The 23,154-nt window shown below is 55.4% G+C and overlaps 1 protein-coding gene across 1 annotated transcript; it reads left to right on the forward strand.

Moving 5' to 3' along the window:
- Positions 1-254: 254 nt before the first annotated feature.
- EDN2 (endothelin 2) lies at positions 255-6,926 on the forward strand. Its single transcript, XM_032361519.1, has 5 exons — positions 255-381; positions 751-907; positions 2,412-2,534; positions 3,459-3,557; positions 5,083-6,926. The coding sequence occupies exons 1-5, from the start codon at positions 318-320 to the stop codon at positions 5,174-5,176; spliced, it is 537 nt and encodes a 178-aa protein (XP_032217410.1). The 5' UTR covers positions 255-317; the 3' UTR covers positions 5,177-6,926.
- Positions 6,927-23,154: the final 16,228 nt, after the last annotated feature.

Raw genomic sequence — 23,154 nt, forward strand, 5'->3', positions numbered from 1 at the left:
TGCAGGAGAGCTGCCGTACTCCAGGAGGTGCTCCAGGCACAGAAGGAGGAGAGCGGGGCCTTCCCTCCCGCCTCCACCCTCCCCTGCCCTCCTCCCCCACCCCACACCAGGGAGGCCAGCCAAGGCGTGCACCCTGGGGTGGAGGCGGTGTCATCGCTCTCCTGTACGGGGCAGGGCTGGATGGGCAGGGGCGGGGCTGCGCTTGGTGTTATAAGAAGCCGCCAGGGCACTGAGGCAATGAGCTATCAGCTCGGCTTGGCAGCAGGACGCTGGCGACAGGCACACTCCTTCCCCAGCCCGTGCGCTCCACCGCTGCTATGGTCGCCGTGCCCACTGCCTGGTGCTCCGTCGCTCTGGCCCTGCTCCTGGCTCTGCAGGAAGGTGAGCCGCCCCAGCCTCACCTGCTACAGCAGCCGCCTCACCCCCTCCGGGGCTGCTTGCAGGTGTCTCCCTCCCCAGTTCCCAGTACTCACCGGTCAGCTGGGGGCCCTCAGGGGTGGGAGTCCTGCAGCCGCGGCAGCTCTGGGGAGCTTGGCAAGGACAGAGCTGCTGCAAGGCACCGGACAGCACTGGCCCTTCTCACCTGGCTTTGCTGGGGCTTCCCCCAGGCTGGCCTGGAGCTCCTGAGCAATAAGAAAGCCAACTTCCTCGATTATGCAAGAGGAGGAGCCCGGCAGGTCCCCTATCCCAGCAGTGCCAGGCGCCCCGACCCACCTCTCTGCCTCTCTCTCTCTCTCCTTGGACACCCAGGCAAGGGCCAGGGGGCCGCTGCTCCGGATCACCCCGCGCCCTCGCCCCGGGCCCGAGGCTCCCACCTGCGGCCTCGACGTTGCTCCTGCAGCTCCTGGCTGGACAAGGAATGCGTCTACTTCTGCCACCTGGACATCATCTGGGTGAACACCCCCGGGTGAGCGCAGGGATCCAGGTGGGGCGGCCGGCAGCAGGGCAGGGGATGGGGAATGTCTCGCAGAGTCCAGCTCTCCCTGGGCCTCCAGACAGGGTCACTGCGCTACTAGGGAGAATGACTGGTTATTTTTCCAACTTCCACGTGGGGGCTGCCCCGTCACACAGGGCTACCTTGGGAGAGTTCTTGCAACAGGCTGGTATTGGCCCCGTTTTCCAGATCAGGGCACTGAGGCTCAGAGAGGTCGGGTGCCTGCCCCAAGATTGCACAGGAAGGAGTAAGCCATAGGTGGAGGCTCCCTCTTAGGCCGCAGCTGCCGAAGCTCACGCCCACTCTGCCATGCGGCCTCGGCATGATCTTCCAAGAATAAGACGCTGAATGACAGCACCCATGCCTTGACGGTGCCAGGCTCTGTGCCAAGCACGGCTCGTCTGTTATCAGCCCGCGAATCCCTCGTCCTCCCCACGACGCGGGCGCTGCTGCCGTCTGCAGTGACAAGACGAGAAGCCTGGGCTGTGTCACCTGGCAGCGCTGGGGTGGGAGCCCAGGGCTGTCTGCTCTGTCTGCACCCGCACAGCCTCCGGGCCACTGCATACTTCGAGCTGAAGTTTCTCTGGGTGTTTGTGTTTTTTTTTTTTTTTTCCTTCCCCAAATTGCAAAAGGCAAGAGAAGCTCTGCACGTAAGCGTGTGGAGATAATCCGCATCCAAACACTCGCTCAGGGCGGGAATGCTGCCAGTCCCTGCGTGCTGGGTCTACCTGGGAGTCATTACAACTTCAACCACATTGTCTAAAATTAGCTCTGGCACCCGAAGGTGCTGGTCCAACCGGCCACAGGGCCCCTGCCCTGCCCACAGCCTGCCTTGGCCAGACTTTGAATCTGAAATCAATCCCACCTGATCTCTCTCTCTCTCTCTCTCTCTCACACACACACACACACACACATGCACACACACAAGCGCTTGCACACACTGTTTCTAAGTCAGCAAGCTCTAAGCCACGTTTATCGCCCTCTGGGCAAGGGATGACCAGGTGAGGGCAGCTTAGCTGAGAGCCTGTATGTTTACTTCTGAGATGGCATTTCCTCCCCTCCTCCACGGGGACCAGCCTGGCCCTCTCCATCAGCTCAAGTTCCTGTCTGGGAGGGGCTGGGAGGACTCCCCACTTCCCGACTTAGGGAGGGAGCACTGTTCTGGCACCTCCTCTCCATGCTGGGAGGCTTACTGAGTGGGCCCGGGGGTGTGGGAGCAAGCAGAGGCCCAGAAAGGGAGAAGGACCTCTTCCCCCACCACCTGGCAGCCAGGGAGGGGCCTGCACTGGGCCTTCTTGAGGTCAGGGGCTGGTAACGTTTTTACTTCCATCCCAGGGGCATGGGTGGCCATCCCTGTGTGTGCTGCGGACACTCTCTGCTTGCCAGTGGTCGGAGTTTATCTAATCCTCCCTCTCTCTCCCCCTCCCCTCTGCTCTCTCCACCCTACACCACTACCTTGCTGGCTGCCTGCCCACAGACAGACAGCTCCTTACGGCCTGGGAAACCCGCCAAGACGCCGGCGCCGCTCCCTGCCGAAGCGCTGTGAGTGCTCCAGCGGCGGGGACCCCGCCTGTGCCACCTTCTGCCATCGAAGGCCCTGGTAAGCTGGCACCCCACCTGCAGGGGCCGGGGGAACGGGGCATCTGGAAGACCGGCAGAGAAGCAGAGTGGCTACTGGTGGGGGAGCAGGGTCCTGGGAGCCCATAAGCTGCCCCCCTTTCTGTGGAGAGCCAGTCACCCCAAGTCCCTCCCACTGCCCAGCACTGGGGGCTTCTGAGAGCACCCCACCCTCACTCCTGGGCAGAAGGGACACTCCCCAAGGGACAACAGAAGCTGCTCGGGCACAGAGGGGATAGGACTTGTCCTGTCAAAGGGGAGTGGGGACTGCAGCCTCCGTCTGTCTGCCCAGGGGCGCTGAGCTTTGGCTTCTGAGCCGCAGCATGGCGCACTCTGGAGCTTTCTTGGTGGAGAAGTAGCAACTAGACTTGGGAGACTGTGGCACTACCCCAGGGTTGTCACAGAGTTGCTGGGGGTTGGAGGGTGGTGGGTGGGGCGCTCTGCCAAGTCTCTTAACTCTCTGGGCCTCAGTTTTCCCACGTGTAAAAGGAGTGGGAGACTGTGTTCCTTTGCTTGTGCACCTGGAGGATTTGGGGAAAGCAGAGACTGGCTTCCCAGTCCCAAACCTGCCCTTCCTATGATGATTTATGAGAAACTCCTCCTCTGAGACTCAGGCTGTGGCCCCACCCCTGCCTCAGTTTCCCCTTGCAAAGAACTGTGCTCAGCTGCAGGTGGCTGGATTCTGGGAAGGCCGGGCCCCCAGCTGCCTCTTTCTGAGGCTAAGAGCACATTCCCGGCAGCTCAGTTTTCCTCGGCCCCCACGCCGCCTGGGAAAGGGAGGATGCCAGGTGCACAGGGGTGGAAACGGATCTGTTTGGGGTGAGAGTGGGGGGGCACTGGGCCCACAGCCAGGTGTTCTCAGGGCCCTGGACAGCCCCTCACTTGGGTCCTAATGCTGTTCATTCAGGGCCGAAGCTGTGGTAGTCCCAGGCAGCAGGTCCCCTGCCGACGTGTTCCAGGCCGGCCAGAGATGGACGTCCGCAGGAGAGCTCCTCCAGCAGCTGAGGTAAGGGGTGCCTGCACGGGCAGAGCACCTCCTGTATGCCTTGCACGTTACCTTCGTTCTCCAAGAAGGTGGGACTGGGTCCTTACTGGGCACCAAAGGAACTGAGGCTCAGAGAAGTGAAGGCACTTGCCCAACATCCCAGCGGTCCATGACAGGCAGCTGGCCAGCTCCAGAGCCAGGGGTCTTAGCTGCTGTGCTCTCTGTCCCCACTAGGCCTGGAGGTTGACTTTCTTAGTGGGGGGCGGAGGGACTGTGATGGTGGAAAGAAGGAGTCGGATATTCATTCAGGTGGTGAGTGTCTCCTATGCGATGGGTCCAGAATGCTCGGTGATCTAGCCTGTCCCCTCCTCCCTGTCCCAAACCGGATCCCCTTCCTGGCAGCCCCGGCGTGGCTCAGCGTGAGGCCTGGCCCATGGGATGTGCACACAAAGGCCTGTCTTACCACATTGACTTGAGAATAGAGCCCCCACATCTGGCCGTGCAGCCGAGGGGCTGAGGGGACAATTCTGAGCCAGGACTGGCCTATTTGAACCCCTGCTGTGCCACTAACAAGCCTTTGTGACCTTGGGCTTATTGCTTCACTTCTCTGTGCTTCTGAGCCTGGTACATCAGGGCAAGCCATCTGGGGTCGTTGTGAGGGCGGATCCATTGACGTAGGTGGAAGGCACCCAGTGCGACCTCTGGAGATGTTAACCATTCAGACCTCTGTCCTTGAGGCTCCTCGGAGCTGGCCAGCACTGGGGCCCAGCGTGGCCCCCTGGGGGCTCCCATCTTTGTGGGGAGGCTGAAACCTAGAAGACAGCATGGGATGGGGAAGGGAAAGGGAAGATCCAGCATAGGGAACTGTCCAAGGACGAGCAGAATCAAGAATCAGACTTCGCAAGCGCGCACGGCCTCTGGCCTCCCATTCTCATCCTCACACCGGCCAGGCCTGGGGTTATTTTATAGGCTAAGAAAGGGACTCGGGGAGGTTGCCATGCTTGCTTCAGTTCCCATAGCTGGGAACTGCAGTCAGACTCCCAGCTCCAGGCTAGAACCCTTGGAGTCAGGACAAGACCCTTTGGATGATGCTGGAGCCCCTGCGAGGGGCTCATCCCAGTTCAAAGGGCAGCTAAGACCCATATTTGTCTGGGTTGAACCACTTTGAGCGGGACCTTGAAGAATAGGAATTTTAGTCCGTGGAATTTGGGTGAGGGGAGGTAAAGAGCCTAGAAGGAACGGCAGGAGCACGGATATGGAGGCGGGAAGGCAAGTCAGAGGAGGTACGCTGTTCTTGGCCCTCCGGTCATTTGGCAGCCTTTGACATTGAACATCAGCTTCATCAAAGTCCCCGTGGGCAGAGGAGATTCTAGTACCTGGCCTGTCCCTGATGTGCAGATTTTGTTTTCAGGATGAGCTGTGGCTGCCCCCGACCCCAGGGCAGCTATGATTAAGGGGGTCAGGTCCTGTCGCTGCTGCCTGTCCTGGGGAACACTTGGGCAGCCCATACCTCCCAAGATGCTAAATGGACCCTTCTCGATTCCAGGGAAATTTCTGCCACCAAGATCCGCTTTGCCAGAGGACACGAGGAGGCAGAGAGGGAGCCGAGGCCCATGTACCCCAGGCGAAGGAAAACATAGCACTGATTGCCAGATTGCCAAGGAACGCTGGGAAGGAGCCTGTGTGGGGCTTCGAGGAGAGGAGCAGCCCAGGGCCAGGAACACAACCTGCTGAGGCGGCACGAGCTCTGGCCTCCTTGCACGGGTGAAGGAGCTTCTCCCAAGTCAGCTCATGTCCTCACCCTACCTAGGAAAGCCTTCAGCCCTCAGGCTGCAGGGCGGCCTCCCCCCACTAGTCCCAGCCCCACCGCCCCGCTAGAAGGAACTACATGAGGAGCGTGCTAACCCAGAGACCACGTCCTGAGAGGTTTCCTGTCTATTGGCTACAAACTGAGATCGGCGAGCAGTGGTGGACCCTCAAACGGAAGCCAGCGCTGGAGGCTGGACGGGGCTGGTGTCCTAGGCAGGCCCCGCCCATCCCCTCCAGTTCTCCCTCCCCAGAGTCCTTCCACCCCATGTCCCCAGGATGCTCCTGGTGAAAATGGCCTGCTCGGCTTCATCTGTCTGTATATAACTTATTTCCTCTAAGAACGTGGAGGATTCTGTTATTTATTTTAATGTATTTTTTTAAGACTCTTATTTACCTGCGAACTTGTGTTTTTAATAAACGAAGAAGTGTTACTCTGATATTTTGTCTTGCCTGAAGCAGAGGTGGGAGGACCCTCTCAGGAACGGGCTGCTCGGAAGTTAAGGGGACACAGGAAGGAGAGAGAAAGGGTCTGGGGCAGTAGCCAGAGCCCAGGGTTCTATTCCCCCGGGCTCTTGCTGGTCACCTGTAGCTGCTAACCCAGCCTCTCTAGGCCCTCGCCTATCAACGTGCCTGAGCAGCCATTTGTAGCTTTGAAATCCAGGATTCTGGGACCTGTGTTCCCATTGGGCCAGTCACCGATGGCCAGGCCTTTCCCAGGAGCATGTTTGGAAGGAATCAAGACCCACTTCTGCTCAAGCAGCCCTCACCAGGAGCTGTCGTGAGGCCCAGAGTGTATCTGTGCAGCAAAGGCTATAGCCAGATGGGTCTCAAGACCGTGTGCAGCCCGACGGGCCAGTGATGGATGCTATGATGGTGCTACGGCCTGGCCCTCACTCGTCCCTTGCCTCGGCCCTCGCCAGTGAACAAGACGTGAGCTTCAACCGCGGAAGCCCAGGGCTCCAGGCCTGGGTCGACCAGTCCTGCCAAGGCCGGAGAAGCAGCCCACCCGAGTTCCAGGGTTGACCAGCAGTCAGGATCACCCCTGCTGACAGCTGCCTGGACCCACAGCCTCCATGTCTGCCAAATCCTCCTGTGACAAGCTGTTCCCTTTTCTCCCGGCTGGGCTGGGCTGGGAGTGGCAGGTGGCCCAAACGGCTATTGCGAGATAATTATTTACACACTATTCTGATCCTGCCTTGTCCATGAAGCCAGCCCTGACCCCCTCCTGGAAGGATGTCATGCCACACATATCGAAATCCTACTGTGTACTTGCACTTGACTGATACTAACTGCATCTCGGTAACCTGTGACAGAGGAATTTTTATTACTCTGTTTTAATGATGAGGAAATTGATGTACGGAGAAGGCAATTTACTTGCCCAAGGTCACACCGTAAGTGGTGACGTCAGGATGAACCCAGAGTCTAGGGTACATATGGATGGATGGATGGATGGATTTTTAAAATATTTTTGATGAAATTCACGGATCACCACTGCAGCGTGACCTGGGATAAATCTCTTTCTGGGCCTCATTTTTTTTTTTTTTTTAATCTACAAAATGGGAAACAATAGTCTCTAGCTTGTAGGACAGGTATGAACATGAAACAGACTGCTGGGTTCAGCCCTCGGCCTGATAAGAGGCAGAGGCTGCTTGCTGGGCTGTCAGAAGTGATTCTGTAGTGACCAGAACAGCCCTTTCGCTGACGGACCTGAGGTGGGCGGCTCGGGGAAAGAGGAGTGGTCAGAATAAGACTCCTGGACAAAGGGGCTGCTCCCACAGCCTCCGAAGATGAGTAAGACTCAAATAGGAAGAGATTAGAGAGGGAATTCCAGACGGAGGGAGCAGGGAGGGTGAAGCTATGGTAGCAGGATGGACAGAGGCGGTTCCCATGGAGAACCCGTGTGGCTGGAGCATGGTGAGGGAAGAGCGGCAGGAGATGATGCCAGAGAGACCTCGAGACCAAAGCAAGGAAGCTGGACCCTCTCTTGTGAGCCACAAAAGGGCTATGAGCCACAGGGGACCTGATCAGAGCTGGACTTTGGAAATAGACCACCAGAGGGCTGCACAGGGCAAGAGTGGACAGGGAAGCAAGTTCGCCCCCGGCCCTCAGCGGTCCACAATGCATCCTGGGTGGTGAGGGTTGGAGTAAGGGGGCCGGGAGTCAGGGCACGCCTCTCAAATCTCAGCAGAGTCTCATGCCAGGGCAATCTCACGCCGCTGCAGCCCAGCATCCCATGCCAAATAGCCCTGCCCCTGGAAAATGCCAAATGAGTAGCCAGTGGCCAGGCTGGGCAGCTGAGTAGGGCAACCCCAGGAAAGCAGGTGTGAGGGAGGCCTGGGAGAGGGAGGCTCAGATCGGTTGAGGGTGTGTCAGAAGCCCAGGGAAGGAGGCATCCACTGCCCTTGGCACAGGTCCCTGTAGCCCTGGCCAGAGTTCAGAGATCAGAGACCCAAATGATTAAGTCACAGAGATGATTAAAGGGAAGGGAGGACACCCAGGAGGCAGGTATAGGAAGGTGACGGTGCAGTCTCTCGGATCCTTATTCCCGGGGGGGAATGGGGGCCTCCAGCTCAGGCCCTGCACTTTAGGGGGTCCTACTCTGGCCTTCTTCGGTCACCTGTGTCTCCACAGGACAAAAGGGGTCATGTGTGCCTCAAGTCTGTCCCTGCTATGAGGCCACACTGCAGCTAGCGGGGGCCCCAGAAACAGGGTGGAAGGTAGGACAGTGTGCAGAAGGAACAGGGGGAAATGTTGGGGGAGCAGCTGCCAAGTCAAAGCAAACCCGGGGAAGCAAGACCTCAGCCCTTCGGGAAGCTTGTCCAGAGTTCGGAGGACAAAATCTCCCCTTTTCCTGCCTTTTTCTGCCTTTGCCATAAATACTCAGCTGGTTTTGTCAAGGCTTTGTGAGTCAAGTTGTTCCTTCAGGATAGGCCAGAAGGGGGCACAGAATGACCCAGATTGACTTGGGTTCGTGCACGGATGGAAGCAGAGGCAGAGGGGAGCGTGGTCCTGAGTCCGGGACTCGGCCGCCCGACGCAGCGCCGGGCTGCAGGTGAGGCCTTTCAGTCCCGGGGGGGCCCTCCCCACACAGTTCAGAGAAGCCATCTGCTCATGAATGATCACTCTCCGGAGACTCTTGTGAGCAGGACATACTCAGCTCCTGGCCTCACGAGGCAAGAGCAGAGCCCCTCAAAACAAAATAAAAAACCAAACACCCAAACCAAAAACCACTGTTAACTATCAAGATAAAAATAATAGCTAGCGTTTATTGAGCACACTCACAAAGCGCTTTATGCACACGAATTTCTTGGTTCTTTGCAGCAACTTACACTGCAAGTTCTGTCATTTTAGTTTGTGGCTGAGCCAGGATATAAACCTCACGCTCCACACGTCTATGCCTTACCGCCTCTCCAAGAGGACATCTACCTGGTGAGGGGGTCCCTGGGGTGGGAGAACCCAGGGAGGCTTCCCGAAGGAGGTGACATTGAGGCCGAGCACTAGGGAGCCAATTAAGTGAAGGAAGAGAGTAGACAGGAGTGTCCCGGGCAGGTGGAGCAGCGGACGCCAAGCCTGGTTGTGGAAGAGAGCCATTCTCAACCCCTTTCAGGGAATGAAAGAAGAAGGGGGCCCTGGGGAAGGCTGGAGAGGGGAAGGCAGGAGTGGGCTGCGCCCTCCTGAGCCCCAGATTGGGCCAGAGCCCCCCGCATGGGAGAAAGGGCTCCAAGCAGGGAGAGCTACAGCAGCCGTCACTCCTCATCACAGCCTCAGACAATGTCTCCGAGGAGAATACTGCCTCGCTTGAGATGCCCTCCTCTTGTGCTTCATGCCTTTGGATCAAAGCACACTTGCTCCGCTCAAGGGTCTCCCGGGGTTGGCAGGGAGGAGAGACGAGGCAAAATGATGGGACAGGAGGAGGGATATGTTACGGACTGCCCTTCCAGCTGGTTTGGTAGTGGGGAGGGTTTGGAGAATAGGCAGGGTTTGCACACTCTGGAACGAGGAAAGGGCATCGCTGCTAGGGGAAGGGAGTGAGGCGTGTCTGGCCAGAGCTTGGAAGGATCTGGAGCGAGGCAGCCGGCCTGATCAGCGGGGGCCAGGCTGGAAATGGCATCCAATGCCAGGAATTTGAGCTTGAGTGATGGGACCAGTGATGGTGGTTAAGCAGGGGAGAGCTGAGGCAGGAGCCGGCCTTGGGCGGCTGGCTTGTCACCGTCGCCTCCCTAGCCACTGCTTCCAGCTCATCAGGGCCCTTCCAGCCCCTCTCAGGGGAGAGCAGAGTGTGGGCCTCGCCTAGGCCTGCCAGGGACCTGAGCCAAGAGCCCTCAGCAGCTCGGAAGGGGGCCGTGTGCAGGCCCGCCCCAGGAGCCCTGGAAGAGGAATGTGGCCTAATTAATTCTCCGAAGCTCAGAGGGCCTCGCCTTGTGGGAGCAGCTGCCAGGACAGGCCTGCCAGGCCGTCACTAGCCCCGCCTGTCGATCACTCAGTGCTGGAGAGAGTGAGGGGGACAGCAGGTGGGGAGACGGGAGACGGGGGTCCAGGGGGCCAGCCCCTGGCCTCCAGGCACACACGTGTCCTCTGACCCCTTCACAGCTAAAAATATGACTATAGTAGTAGTCAATAGGCCTCAAGGGCTCACGGGACAACAGCCCCTGTAGGAAGCAGGTGGTAGGTGCCCTCATCTAAGCCCCTGGAGGACCGGTGAGGTGGGGGCTGTCTTCCCCATCTTACTGATGAGCTTCCCAAGACTCAGAGGGGTACGCTTTCCTGCGCGGGATCACGTGTTCAGAAAGCACAAGCAGGGCTCCTGGGATTTGAACTCGGGCAGTCTGTGTCTCAAGAGTGAGTTGTCATAACCACTGTGTGCTGGGCCAGCTCAGCAGGGGAAATTGAGGTCCCAGGGATCTAGGATTCCGTTCCCAAGGACAACTGACTAAAAAGGGGCCCCGGGCTAGGAAAAGGGATGAGGACCTGCTTCAGTTGCCTCCTCCCACCTTTCCCTTGGGCTTCTCCCTCTTCCGACTAGGAGTAAGCCCTGGGGGGGATGCCGGGGACCCCGGGGTCACTACTCCAGGCAGGTGGGGTGGAACGAAGGGATCTTGTCTCCCTAGAGTCTCTAGCCATGGGGTGCCATGTTTCAGAAGCCCTGTGACAGCATCGGCGGCTGGATCTTGAGCCCCGAGACTCCTCCAGGGACCCTATTCCCCACACAGCGGGGACACAGAGGCCAAGGGCGGCTCAGGGGGTCAGGGAGGGGCTGGACCAGGACCTTATGGCTAGAGAGCACAGAGCCAGGACGGGCACCCCTACTGGCCTGAAGCAGACCTGAAGGAGGGCCGTGTGGCCCCACCACGTCCCACCTCCGGGCTCTGCGTCCCCATCTGCCATGCAGGGGTGAGAGGGTTGTCCTGGGCTCCTCAGTAACAGCCCATGCTAACAGCACTCCGTGTGTCAGCCACTGTCCCGAGTGCTTCACTTAATTTTAAAATTTTATCCATAACTATATAATATATCATCCTAAGGCTGTCCCATAACGTGCGGGTCCCCTCATAGGTGTGTATTTAAGCTTGGTCAATTTCCCACCAGCAAAGTGATATTGTGTGCTACGTTTGTACATCAATTTTATATTCATTCCTAAGTCCTTTTTGCTACATACTTTTTTATTGAGACATAATTCACACATCATAAAATTCACTCTCTTGAAGAGTACACTTCAGTGGGCTTTAGTATAGTCACAAAGTTATACAGCCCATCACCACCACCTAGTTCTAGAACATTTTTATCTCTCCCAAAAGGAAAAGTCTTTGGCAGTCATTGCCCCACATCCCGGTCCTCCCCAGCTTCCGGAAATTACCAATCTACTTTCTGTCCCCATGGGTTTTCCTCCTCTGGACATTTCTTATAAATGAAATCGAGCACTCCATGTGGCCTTTCGTGTCCCCTTGCACTTGGCATCAGGTCGTCAAGCCCCCCTCCCCGCATGGCACAGCGTGTGTCCGTATTCCATTCCTTTCCATGACAGAATGATAGCCCATGGTAGGGATGGATTATGATTGGTTTATCCGTTCATCTTCTAAAGGACATTTAAGTTGTTTCTAGTTGTGGGGCTAAGCAGTTTTTAGCCCTCAACAACCCTATTGGGAGGTGCTAGTCTGTCATCACATAAACAAAGAGACTGAGTGTCCCTTCCCAGGTCACTTAGCTAGTTAGTGAGCAGAGTGGGGGGTTTTGGCTCAGGGAGGGCTTTGGTTCCACGGATTATGGCTTTGGCCATCCGGCAATATTGCCTCCATGCTCAAATGCATTGGTAAACTGCATTGCACGTGGTACCCATTGGACCTTGAGCAAAGGGTGCCATTTCTCAGCAGCATTTCTGAAGGTGGCAGAGCCAGGGTCTGCCAAGCAGGGCCCCAAGGTAGAATAGGGATGTCAGAACATCCAGTGATAAAAACTTGCTATCTTGGCACATAGGTGATTCATTCAGGAATGGGGACATCTCTTCACACCTGGTGGAGGCCTGCCCTCCCCAGCTGAGCATCACTGACCACAGCCCAAAGCTCATTTCTCTGCCCCTCCCCACCTAGGAAGCCGTGGTTCCTCTCACGGCCCCAAGGCCCTGCCACTGGGCAGCAGAGGAAGGACTCTGGGTGGCATCAAGGTCAGAAGTACAGCCAAGGCCATAATTGACCTTGGGCAAGTCTCTACCTCCTTGTGGCTTCCATCTATTAAATAATGGGACAAGAAATCTTAATGCTTTCTTTTTTTCTTTCTTTCTCTTTTTTAAGATTTTATTTATTTATTTGCCAGAGAGAGAGAGAGAGAGCGCACAGGCAGGGGGAGCAGCAGGCAAAGGGAGAAGCAGGCTCCCTGCTAAGCAAGGAGCCCGATGCAGGATTCGATCCCAGGACCCTGGGATCATGACCTGAGACAAAGCAGACACCTAGCCGACTGAGTCACCTAGGCGTCCCAAAGCTTTCTTTTTTTTTTTTTTTTAGTTACAAAGTAAGACAACACATACACAAAACTTGCAGCATATATATATATATATAAAGAATTTTTCGTATAAGCATCTAGAATAAAAAGTAAGTCTTCTCCTTGCCTCTCATTCCAAGGTAACCACTCCGAGAATGAGGTACATGGAGACCTAAGTCTCCCTGCTCTGCAGCCTGCCTTCCTCACTCTGGAGGCGTCTTTCCAGACCAGCACACAGGGATTCACCCCAGTCTTAATTTTAGTGGCTCCAGGATGGATGGATGGATATTGGGGGAACAATGGGACAGACTACTGTCTGTTTAACCATTCACCTGCCGATGCCTTTCGGACAGCCTCCATTTGTTGTTTTCATAAACACGCTGCTGTGAATATCTTGTTTATGTGATTCAACCACGAAGAACAGATTTTTAGACATGAAATACCTGGGTCAAAGGACCTCGTATTTTAAGTATTCTGCCAAGAATGATGTTCTAGTTTGCACCCCTGCAAACTAGACTCACTGGGCATGAGCGCCCTTTCCCCTCCGTCCCTTCAAGCACTGGCTGCTCTGACACCAAAACCATTTCTTTGCAAGGAATCTGATGTTCAAGAGACGAGCATCTCACCACCTGGGTTGAGAAGGGCGAAGGACCTGGCGATGCTCTGATGTCCCACCCCTCCCAGCTGGTACAGAGAACCTTTCAGCATCTCCCAGTGCTGGTATCTGGGATCGCATTTGGCTGCAAGCCTGTCCCCCTGTGGTAGTGTTAGTCCCCAGCCCCTCAGCCGGTCCCCAAGGAGCTTGGGGGTTGGAGCAGAAGCTGGCCGGTCTTCTCCCTCACCGTCCCCTAATAAATGTGTCTTGAAGACCCATTCTGGGGGCAGCATCTTTATGGGAAAGCATGACTTCAAGCGCCTGAACCTGCAAGTTTGGGGGAAATGGGGAGCATGGGGCATTCTCTCGGACTGGGATCCAAACTGGTCTCTTTGAAAAACTGGATCCTGCTCTTGCTTCTACTCAGACCTTGCTCTGTAGACCCACGCAGGCCGCTGACCCTTCTGGGCACTAGGCTCCCAGCTTCCAGGAGACCCCTCCCAGGGAGTAGTGCAGAATCCGCTCCCTCCAGAGGCTCTACACTGGCCTCGGGTAGGAGGAGAGCTCCTCCTGGGAGGTGGCAGCCTGGGGACAAGGGAAGGGCAAGGAGGGCAGAGGAGGGGAGCGTGAGGGTTCCCTCCCCGGGACTCTGAAGCAGTGTGCACTGTGGAGCCCCACCTGGCTGACGGGAGCCTGGGCTGGAGCACACATGCACCATCGTTGAAAACACACTCTCTCTGTGCACAGCTGACGCTATTTCTGCCTTTCTGCAGGATTCGGGTATTTGTGCACAATTCACACGTGTGCACCTTCCTGTGCCTGCCGACACGGACAAGGACACGTGACTATGAGTGCCCCTGCGTGTGTAAGTCGGCCTGAGGGTGGCTCGTAGATGTGTGTGCACTTGTGCCTACACACTTGTGCACGTACGAGGATCTGTGTGCGCCTGCAGGTATGCGTGCAAGTCCAGGAGGATAGGTCATGGGTGTGCAAGTGCCAGAGTGACGTGGGCACCCACACAGGCGCGTGTGCTTATGTCTCCATGTGTAAGAACAGCTGCACGAGGGGTCCGTAAGTATAGGTGTCGTGGGTGCGTTAGTGCACACACGTGGGCGGTGCATCTAGAGCGTTTCAGTACATGTGTGGGCGTAACTCAGTCTGAGAACCTTGACCTCTCCCCGGGGACCTACCCCCACCACCCCCACCCCGTTGCCAGAACCTGCCTCCCCACAGAGGACATCGTCACTGTATAAACTCCGAAAGTCTTGTCTTATTTACAAGCAGATTAGTTTATTTTTTTTTAAGATTTTGTTTATTTACTTGTCAGAGCGAGCGAGAGAAAGAGAGAGAGAGAGAGAGAGGGTGCACAGGCAGACAGAGGGGCAGAGGGAGAAGCAGGCTCCCTGCTGAGCAAGGAGCCCGATGTGGGACTTGATCCCAGGACGCTGGCATCATGACCTGATCCGAAGGCAGCTGCTTAACCAACTGAACCACCCTGGCATCCCAGCAGATTAGTTTAGTAACCAGTAAGTCGTGATAAGCTTTATTGATTTGAAGAACAGACATGGCTATATCAGAGATGTGAAATTCATGTGAATTTGGGCAAAAAGCATGGAGGTGGAGCATTTCTCTCCCTCAGAGCCCCAGGGCGCCGTGAGTGGTCTGGATGAGCCAGAGCAGAGGCCCCTGCCTCATTGTTTTCCGAGGCTGGCCTCCCCTAAGCTCCCCACCCCCCACCAGGAAGCTGATGGCTCCCGGTGGGTGAATGGCAGAGCCCCCTGGCCAGCCCCTGCTCTGACAGCAACTGGGTGAGACACGCCCCCTCTCAGCCCCCCCCGTGTCTGCACCTGTAACTCAAGGCTGACTCAGAATGCACGCTCCTCTATCTCCCGGCCTTTCTTTGCTCCTCTCCTGCCCCTAGAACAATTTCTATGCCTCCACCCCAGGTCTCCAGCCCCGCCCCATTCCTCCCTGGGCCTGTACTACCTCCATGCCTCGGGGCTGACCCACAAACTTCTACCTACCTCATACCCTCCCCCCCCCCCCCCCCCCCCCCGCGACACCACATGGCTACATATTTGCATCTTCCCTGCTGGACTGTGATCTCCCAGGCCAAGGACAGGCTCAGGGCATTCCTGGGTCCCCAGAGCTTACCCCAAGCCTGCATGGTTTAGCTATCAGTCACTATTTGACTTTAAAAATAGAAGATAAAGAGGGAAGGGGAGGGAGAGGACGGACTCTAGAAGCAGCTATGTTTAGTACACACAGCAATTGGTTGGGTACCCACAAACGGTGAGTCAGCCTGATCTTTGCCCTGGAGGAGGGAAGAAAAAGCCCCATTTATCAATCTCCACCCGGTACCGGCACTCCCGGCCACTTAGAAATCTTATCGCATTGGCTCCCCACCACACACCTGGGAGGTAAGCAGTATTTTCATTCCCATTTTGCAGATGCAACAACTAACCCTCAGAGATGAGTCAGTAGCAGAGCTTGGCCTCGGGCGCTCCTGACCCTGGGACCTTCAGGCTCTTTCCACCCAGATTCCTTCTCTCTTCTGCAGCTTCCCTCCCTGCCTGCCCACGGTTGGTCCCATGGCACTTAGCAAGTGTCTGTGGGTCCCCCGGAAGGTGGCCAAAGGTGCCCTTGGCTCATGCCCTCAGACTCAGCATGAAGAACAGGGCTGGTGGAGAGATGCCCCAGCGTGGTGCTGGGGTGGGAAACTCTGAAACTAGTTCTTTACCTGCTCCTGGAAGTCCCAGCCCCCACCTGCTGCTCAGGAACTTGCCCTTACTGGCTTCCCTCCCTGTTCTCTCACTTCCCACAACCTTTAAGTCTTCCGCAAATCACCTTGCACGTCAGCTCTATGCCCTCAAATCCCAGGTCAGGTCTGCTCCTGGGGACCCCAGCCTGGAACAAAGGGGTGGCACCTGTGGGTCTGTGAGTGGCTGGGTGGCCAGGAGAGCCTTGCTCCAAAGGGGCCCCTGTCTCAGAGGCCAGGAGGCTCGTGCGGGTCTGTAGCAGCTCCCGGGAGGCCTCGGGCCATCCAGGAGCCCCAGCAGGAGGGAGGCCAGCCCAGCTGCAGTGCAGGGCAGTGTGCAGTGTCCGACTGGGGCGTGGGGCTCCATGTGCGCTGGGGACAGAGGGTGTGGGTATGCGCTCAGCTGATGGAGGCAAAAGGCTTATCTCAGGACCCAAGACTGCACCCAGGCCTCCCACCCTTCTGCAGAAGCACACCTCAGACAGGCCCCGGCAGGCCTCAGGGCAGCCCGCAGGCCCTTGGCTGGCCCTCTCCTGGTCCACCCAGGAAGGCCGGGGTCCTTCCAGCGGAGAAGGGAGGCCTCTGGGCAGAGGGCTCCGGGTGTGAGTCCCAGCAACCCAGTGTCCTTCCCTGCAGGGCCTCAGCTTTCTGGTCATCGGGGGGAGGGAGGAAGTGAATGTGGGGTCTTAGCACCACTTCGGGGGGCCGTGCTGCCCAAATCGGCCACAGTCATTTGTCGCAAGACGTCAGAGTGGCATATACCCCGCCCCTGATCCCTACAGGCTTTCAGGAGAGGGTACTGCTTTACCAGAGGAATGAAGCTCTAATGGTGGAAACTCAAGCATTGGAAGAGACACGGCCTGTCTTTGGGGGGTGGCCTTCCTTACACCCCTCAGATCACACCATGTCAGCCCCCAGGCAGGCAGCCATGTCAGGCTGGAAAAGCACAATTGGGCTCAAGTCCTGTGTGACTCAGAGAAGCCCCTTAACCTCTCTGAGCTTCAGCTTCCTTGGCTGTAGAACGGGCTGACCATGCCCCAGTGGCCCCCAGGTAAGCATCGTCACTCTCCTTTAATCTTCAGCTGCTGAGGGAGCAAATCTGGACAGATGTTGATGGAAGAGGAAATAGAGGCCCAGGGAAGAGCTGGCGGTGCTAAGCAGGCCAACCCCCGCTCGGTGGGCACAGAGAAGTCTGGGACTTGACTGCTCCCCTTGCACAGCAGCTCCTAGGCCTGGGTTCTGCCCTTCCATCCCAGTGTCTCCTGCCTGACCTGGCCCTGACCTGAACTTACCTGCGACCCAGCTCTTGCAAGGGGCTGGCGGGGGGAGCAGCTAGGGCGGGGCCTGAACTATCTGCCCTCCCCTGGGATACTTTGGCCTTGGGAATGCCAGGAGCTGGGCCAGTAGGTCCATCTGAGGGATCACAACCTGATCTTACTCCCTCAAGAAGCTCTTAGAGCCTCACGGCACCTGGGGTAGGCACAGAGGGGAAACTGAGGCCCTCTGACTTCAGCCAGGAGGGGGAATCAGAGGCTTCTTTGGTTAACCTAAGTGGGAACCAGAACAGCAGAAGAACTGAAATCACTAATCGGCACACACCCTTTAAAAATGCTCCCCAAATTGTTCACGCCCTTGTCTGTGATTTGTACACTTTCCTGTGCGAATGGTACATTCCGGGGCTTCGTGTAAGTTAAGTACTCTGGTAGGTGCTCTTCTGTGTTTTGGCCTCTTCTGGACCACACGTTTTTGATGTTCATCAGTGTTGTTACGGGCAACAAAACGGCTCCTTTTCCGTGCTCTGTAGTATTCCATTGCGTGACTAGATCACCCTCTGTTTTTCTGTTCTGCTGTGGATGGAAGGTGTACTGTTTCCAGTTTGTAAGCCAACATAAATAGCGTGGCTTTGAACATTTTTACATCTCACTTTCGGTGAACATCTGTGTGTATTTCTGCTGGGGGGAACAGAATTCTCAGGGTACCCCAGGGTGGGATTTCTGGGTCATGGGAAAGACCTGTCCTGAGCTTTATTGGACTCTGGCAAGCAGTGTTCCGAAATGGTTTACCGTATCACACTGCCATCCGCGGCATGGGACGGCATCGCATTCTTGATAGCACTGGTAGGGCCAAATTTTCTCCTTTTAGCTGTTCCGACAAGCATGGAATGGTATCACGCTGCAAGCTGATTTTGCATTTCCCTCATGCCTCAGTGAAGTTGAACACGTGTCTTACTTTGCATTCCCTAGGAGCAGAGTCTGGGACAGGGATGCCACAAGATGTTGAGTTGGCAAACGTATTACTCTCCTAGTGTTCCCCCAACAGGACCCCCCACACAATGTGGCCCAAGGAGCAGATGTTTATTTTCTCCCGGTTCTGGAAGCTGGAAGCCCAAGGTCAAGGTGCAGTCAAGTTCGTTTCTGGCAGGGAAGTCTCTCTTCCTATCTGACAGCAGCCTCGTGCCGGGTCCTCACGTGGCCGCGTCCCTGTGCGTGCGTGGGAAGAGATCTCTGGTGTCTCTTCCTCTTCCCAGAAGGATACTAATTCTATCCCACTAGGGCTTCACACGTATGGCCTCATTTAACCTTCGTTACCTCCCCCAAAGGCCCCGTCTCCACATGCAGTCACGGTGGGGGTTAGGGGGCACCATTCAGTCCATACCAGGGGGTGACCCTAGAAAACTCGTGTGGGGGGTGTGGAAGCCAGAGAGACAAGGAGAAGGGCCACTGAAGTGTGGGTCAACAAGCAAGCTGCCTCCTGGGCCCTCCGGACTTTACTCCCGCAGGGAGACTCTGGGAAACTATGTAAACCACACCTCGGAGTTAACCCGCTCTGGGAGCCAGGGAGCTGGGCCAGTAGGTCATTGGCTGTGGGCTGCAGCAGGTATGGGAGGATGCTGGTCCCTTGTGGAGCACAACCTCCTCATGCTGCATGGAGTCCCCACGCTCAGGGCTGGGGGCACCAGCTGCTGGAAGGAGCACACACCATAACACGTCTGCCCACTGGGAACGGCTATAGATCGAATTCCCTTCTGCGTGTAGTGGCTCCTCGAGTGTGATGGGATTTTGAAGGAAGCAGGCTGATTGACAGGCAGGAGAGGGCATTCCAGCAAGGGGAATGGCATAGACAGGAGCCTAGAGGAGGGAACAGTATTGGCCAGTGTGGGCTATGAGGGAATGAGAGGGGCCAGGTGAGACTGACGTGGGGTCCCACAAAGACCCTACCATGCAGGTCAGATAGAAAGGAGCCTCGGAGGCTCTGGGAAGGGTAGGTTCCCCGTCTCTTTGCCAATCTGCCCGGAAACCCAATCTCGGTGATATTCCTAAGACCATCCTCACATGCTGCCTTCCAGCATGCCCCAGCCCTCTGACTCTCCCTGATCCAGCCCCAAGCACAGCTAGCACCCCCAAATCACAAGCATCCCCCCTGTAGCCAGGAGACACCATCCCCAGCACAGAGGCTGCAAGCCAGGCCTGGAACCTGGCATGAGAGCAAGGACAAAGGAACTAGGCTTTTCCCAGGGTGGCAGGGACCCAGGCCACTGAGTGAGAATTAGGGGAGTCGAGGGCCAAGAAAGGATCTTGAGCTAAGGGATAGAGGGCATCCTGAAATGCTGAGAGGGGCCACTCTGGATTTAATCCCATGCCTCCTGAACTCAGCCTGAGCCTGGAGATTCCCACTGGAGACTTCTCACAGGTCAGAACCATGTTTGTTTGCCCTGTCTGGGAGCCTGCATGAGAGTCAGGGGAAGGCTGGGCCCAGGGGTGCAGGCTGGGATGGCACCCCCTACCTTGTCACCATTTTAGCCTGAAGGGGGCTAGACGGTAGGAGCCTCAGACAGGCCTGAGCAGGGTCCAACTTCTCTGCATGGCTATCAGTTTGGAATCCAGGCCAATTCTGTATTCAAATAATGAGCATCTTCTCTGCAGACGGAGGTATAATCCTGGTGAATGCCAGGCATTGGTGGCACCTGCCTGTCAGGCCAGACTTTCTTTGGCAGACCATGTCTCCCACCTTGATCCTGCTTGGGGGCTCTCTCCCCACATGCCCAGGCAGGGCAATTCATGAGCCAGGCCCGGCCAACCAGAGTGTCCACAGCCGGCCCCCCCGCCAGGCACGGCAGTTGGCTCAGGGATCAACGCATGACCCAAGCTAGGCCAATAGGAGTCTTCCCCGAGACTTTTGCCAGAACTTTCCAGAAACTCTCTCTTCGGAGACTGTGGACTCTAAAGAGGAGGCTGTAGCAGTCGGTGGTCATCGTGCCTCCCAAAGAGAAAATCTGCCTGGAAAAAAACCAAGGCAGGCAAGCCTAGCTGAGAGATGGAGAGATAGTCTTAATGGCATCAATTAAACACCTGGATACAGCATGTCTGAAGTTCCTCAGACTTGTCATTTGCATGAGACAACACATTTCCTGCTCCGCTTCCATTGCATCAGGGTTTCTGTCACTTGGAGTCTAAAGGGTTCTGATTAAAACACCAGGTGAGAAAACAGCCAAGCCCTGTCTGCACCTTTATATCCCAGGGATACATAGAGATATGCAGGGAGTCTTTTTTTTTTTTTTTTAAGGGCCATCGCAATTAGAATGTTGCAATGAGGCAAAGATCCATGTCCCACTGCCCTTCTTTGAGAAGTGACGATTGACTAACTAGGGAGAGCAAATGCGGCCAGCAGGTTATTTTAGAGAGTTCCAAATGTTACTCACACTGGAAGGGATGTGCCTTGGCAAGCTGCCTTCCACCGGACTTCCCAGAGTGCTCTGGAAGGTGGCAGTGGCTGTGGTGCCCTTTTCCAACCAACGGTCCCTGGGCTGTGTCCTTACTCCTTTGCCAGCTAAAATGCGAGGGTTGGGGCTATATGGATTTAGAAGAAAGGGGAGAAAATGTTGCATTTGTGCAACCCCAAAAAGAACGGGCTTTGTTGCACATGGCTCAGCTGATTCCCTTGTTAATTCCAGTAAATTCAACAAACCACCTGAGTGGCCACTCATAGGGGGTCTGGTTAAATAAATGATAGTGTGAAGATTGAAAAAGAAGTAAGGTAGGTCTAAAATATCCTGTCATAGAAATATGACTATCACGTATGAAGTGTTAAACGCAATTTGCACAATTGTACTTCAATAAAGTGGTATTTTTTAAAAATATTTGCAAAGTAAGATATGTGACATATGCACATTTAAAAAACTGGCCATCCCATCATTTGCAGGAGGTGTATACTGTATACACTTAGATGTGGAGACAAAGGGAAAAATAAACTTTTTGCAAGTAAAGGTAACCCATTCTCTTTGGGGGATTCCATCGATGCAAACTTCAGTTCCCTATCAGAGCTAACTCCCCATCACAGAGGGTCTCCCTCCCAAGGTGCAGTCTAAGGGTTGGAAGCTTCGGTTTTCTCATGGCATCAGGAAAGGGCCTCTCTTGGGCTCATGGCACCCTCTTTTGGGGTGTCTCGTTCTGATGGCTCTAAGCGTCGGTTTCTGTCCTATTACCCATGTAGCCATTGGAACCCAGCATCTATTCGGACTTGAGCAAGGACCGGGAGAGGCTCCAGAGAAGCTAGGCTGACCAAGATCCTCAACAGTGAACGCCCTGGGGTCTGGCTAGGACTGGAGGGTCATTACATCCCTGTCCAGGGTCCTGACTGACAAATGACCGCCAGAGCTCTCAGGGACTTTCTGTGTCCTCCCTTTACTGGGGCGCTGGGAAATCGGGGCATCCTTTCCACACCACCAAGGAGATGAGCAGGATGGGGGCGCTATCTGTCATCTTTTCTCTGTCTGAGCATCTTGTAGGGAGCTAAATGCTGGTCTCCGGAAAGACATATCCACATCGTAACCCCCAAAACTTGCGAGTGCAATTTGACAAGACAAAAAAAAAAAAAAAAAAAAAAAAAAGGTCTTTGCAGATGTAACTAGGGATCTCAAGATGAACTTGCCCTGGACTAGACAGTTGGCCCTAAATCCAATGGCACATGACTTTATAAGGAAAAGCTAGAGGGCAATTTGACACTGAAGAGGAGTCTCAGAAACAGTGGGGGGAAAGCTATGGAAGGCAGAGGCAGGGACTGCGGTGACCCAGCCACAGGAATGCCGACAGCCACAGAAGCTGGAAGAGGGAAGGAACAGAGTGTCCTCCAGAGCACTGCAGCTACCATGATTTCAGACATCTGGCCTCCAGAAATCTCAAAGGATAAGTTTCTGTTGTTTTAAAACCACCAAGTTCATGGTCATTTGTCAAGGCAGCCCAAGAAACTAAGAGACGCCTCCTGCTGCCCTTCCTGTTCCATGGTGGGCATGGACCAAACATCCTTCAGGACAGCCTTCAGCTGAGTCCTGGAGTTCTAGAAGTGGGCAGAAGCCCCCACCTGGGACTTCTATCATTTCCACAACCCCTCACCAGGCTGGGGCTCCGAGGGACACTGGGTCCCTGGGGCAGCTCTTTGTCTCACTCTTGCCTCCTCTAGATCTGTTTTTCTAACTCTCTGGTGGTTCTTCTGAGAAGCGGAAACACTGCCCACCTCCTTTCCAGCTGGGCAGGGCAGGAGTTTCCCTACATCTCTCTACCTGTGCCTTAGAGCAAAACTCCATGCTAGTCCTCCAGGACTGACTCTTGATGTCTGCAGAAAAGATGTCAGAACAGAGAAATCGGCTTCCTGTCTCCTAGTAGATGGTGTTGCTTCTCCACCAATCTTCTATTTCCCTGCTCCTCTTCTTGAAAACAACTGCTTCCATTCTGGAATCCACCTGGCCTTCACGTTACCCTCATGCTTCAAGAGAAGATAGCCCCAACTTCAGCTCTAACTTTGGACAGTTCTGAGAGGTGTCAAGGAGTCCCATCTTGCCAGGGTGATGGTCCAGCAACCCAGGCCTAAAGTACCAGTGCAAGGTGCACCACCAGCCATCCGTGCCATGTGTGCACCACCAGCCATCTGTCCCAGCCAAGATGCAAGGGGAGACTCCTAGGAGCTTCTGAGAAAGGTATTTCCTTGCTCTTAAGAAGGATCTAGCAGAAGAGGCACGCTCTCCCTTTCTCTATGTATCGTGCTGATGAATTTGTAGTGTGGCCCTTTGGCTTTTTGAGGGAAGTCAGCCCATGAATGAAGCCATGAGATAGAGGAGAGCCCAGCCAAGAGACTGCAGAGAGATGGGCCAGAGTTGCTGGATTAAGCCAGACCTGAAACACACCCTATCTCTGGAGTCTGGCTACCTGAGCCAGTACATCTCATTGTTGAAGCCACTTGTGTTGGACTTGTTGTTAGCTGCAGCCCAAGGCATCCTAATCAACATGTCACTCACCAAAGCCAGTTTTTAATACTATTGAGATCCTACTTGGGGAGTCAAAAGCTAACTAAGCCTTGTTCTTTGTTCCTTTTTATATTACTATTCTATTTTAATCCTCTCTGAAGCAAATGGATGCCTATGGCTGAATAGGAGAGTGTCACATAAGGAAGTATGAGAAAAAATACACATTATGCATTTCAAAAAAATTACTCAC

Source organism: Mustela erminea, chromosome 10 (genome assembly GCF_009829155.1).
Source record: "Mustela erminea isolate mMusErm1 chromosome 10, mMusErm1.Pri, whole genome shotgun sequence".
Taxonomy (NCBI): Eukaryota; Metazoa; Chordata; class Mammalia; order Carnivora; family Mustelidae; genus Mustela; species Mustela erminea.

What these genes read in the sequence shown, in the direction of transcription:
- EDN2 (XM_032361519.1), top strand. Translation starts at nt 318, where the DNA reads ATGGTCGCCGTGCCCACTGCCTGGTGCTCCGTCGCTCTGGCCCTGCTC. An exon ending in GCTCCTGGCTCTGCAGGAAG is followed by an intron (nt 382 to 750) that starts GTGAGCCGCCCC and finishes TTGGACACCCAG; the next exon opens with GCAAGGGCCAGGGGGCCGCT. An exon ending in TTCTGCCATCGAAGGCCCTG is followed by an intron (nt 2,535 to 3,458) that starts GTAAGCTGGCAC and finishes CTGTTCATTCAG; the next exon opens with GGCCGAAGCTGTGGTAGTCC.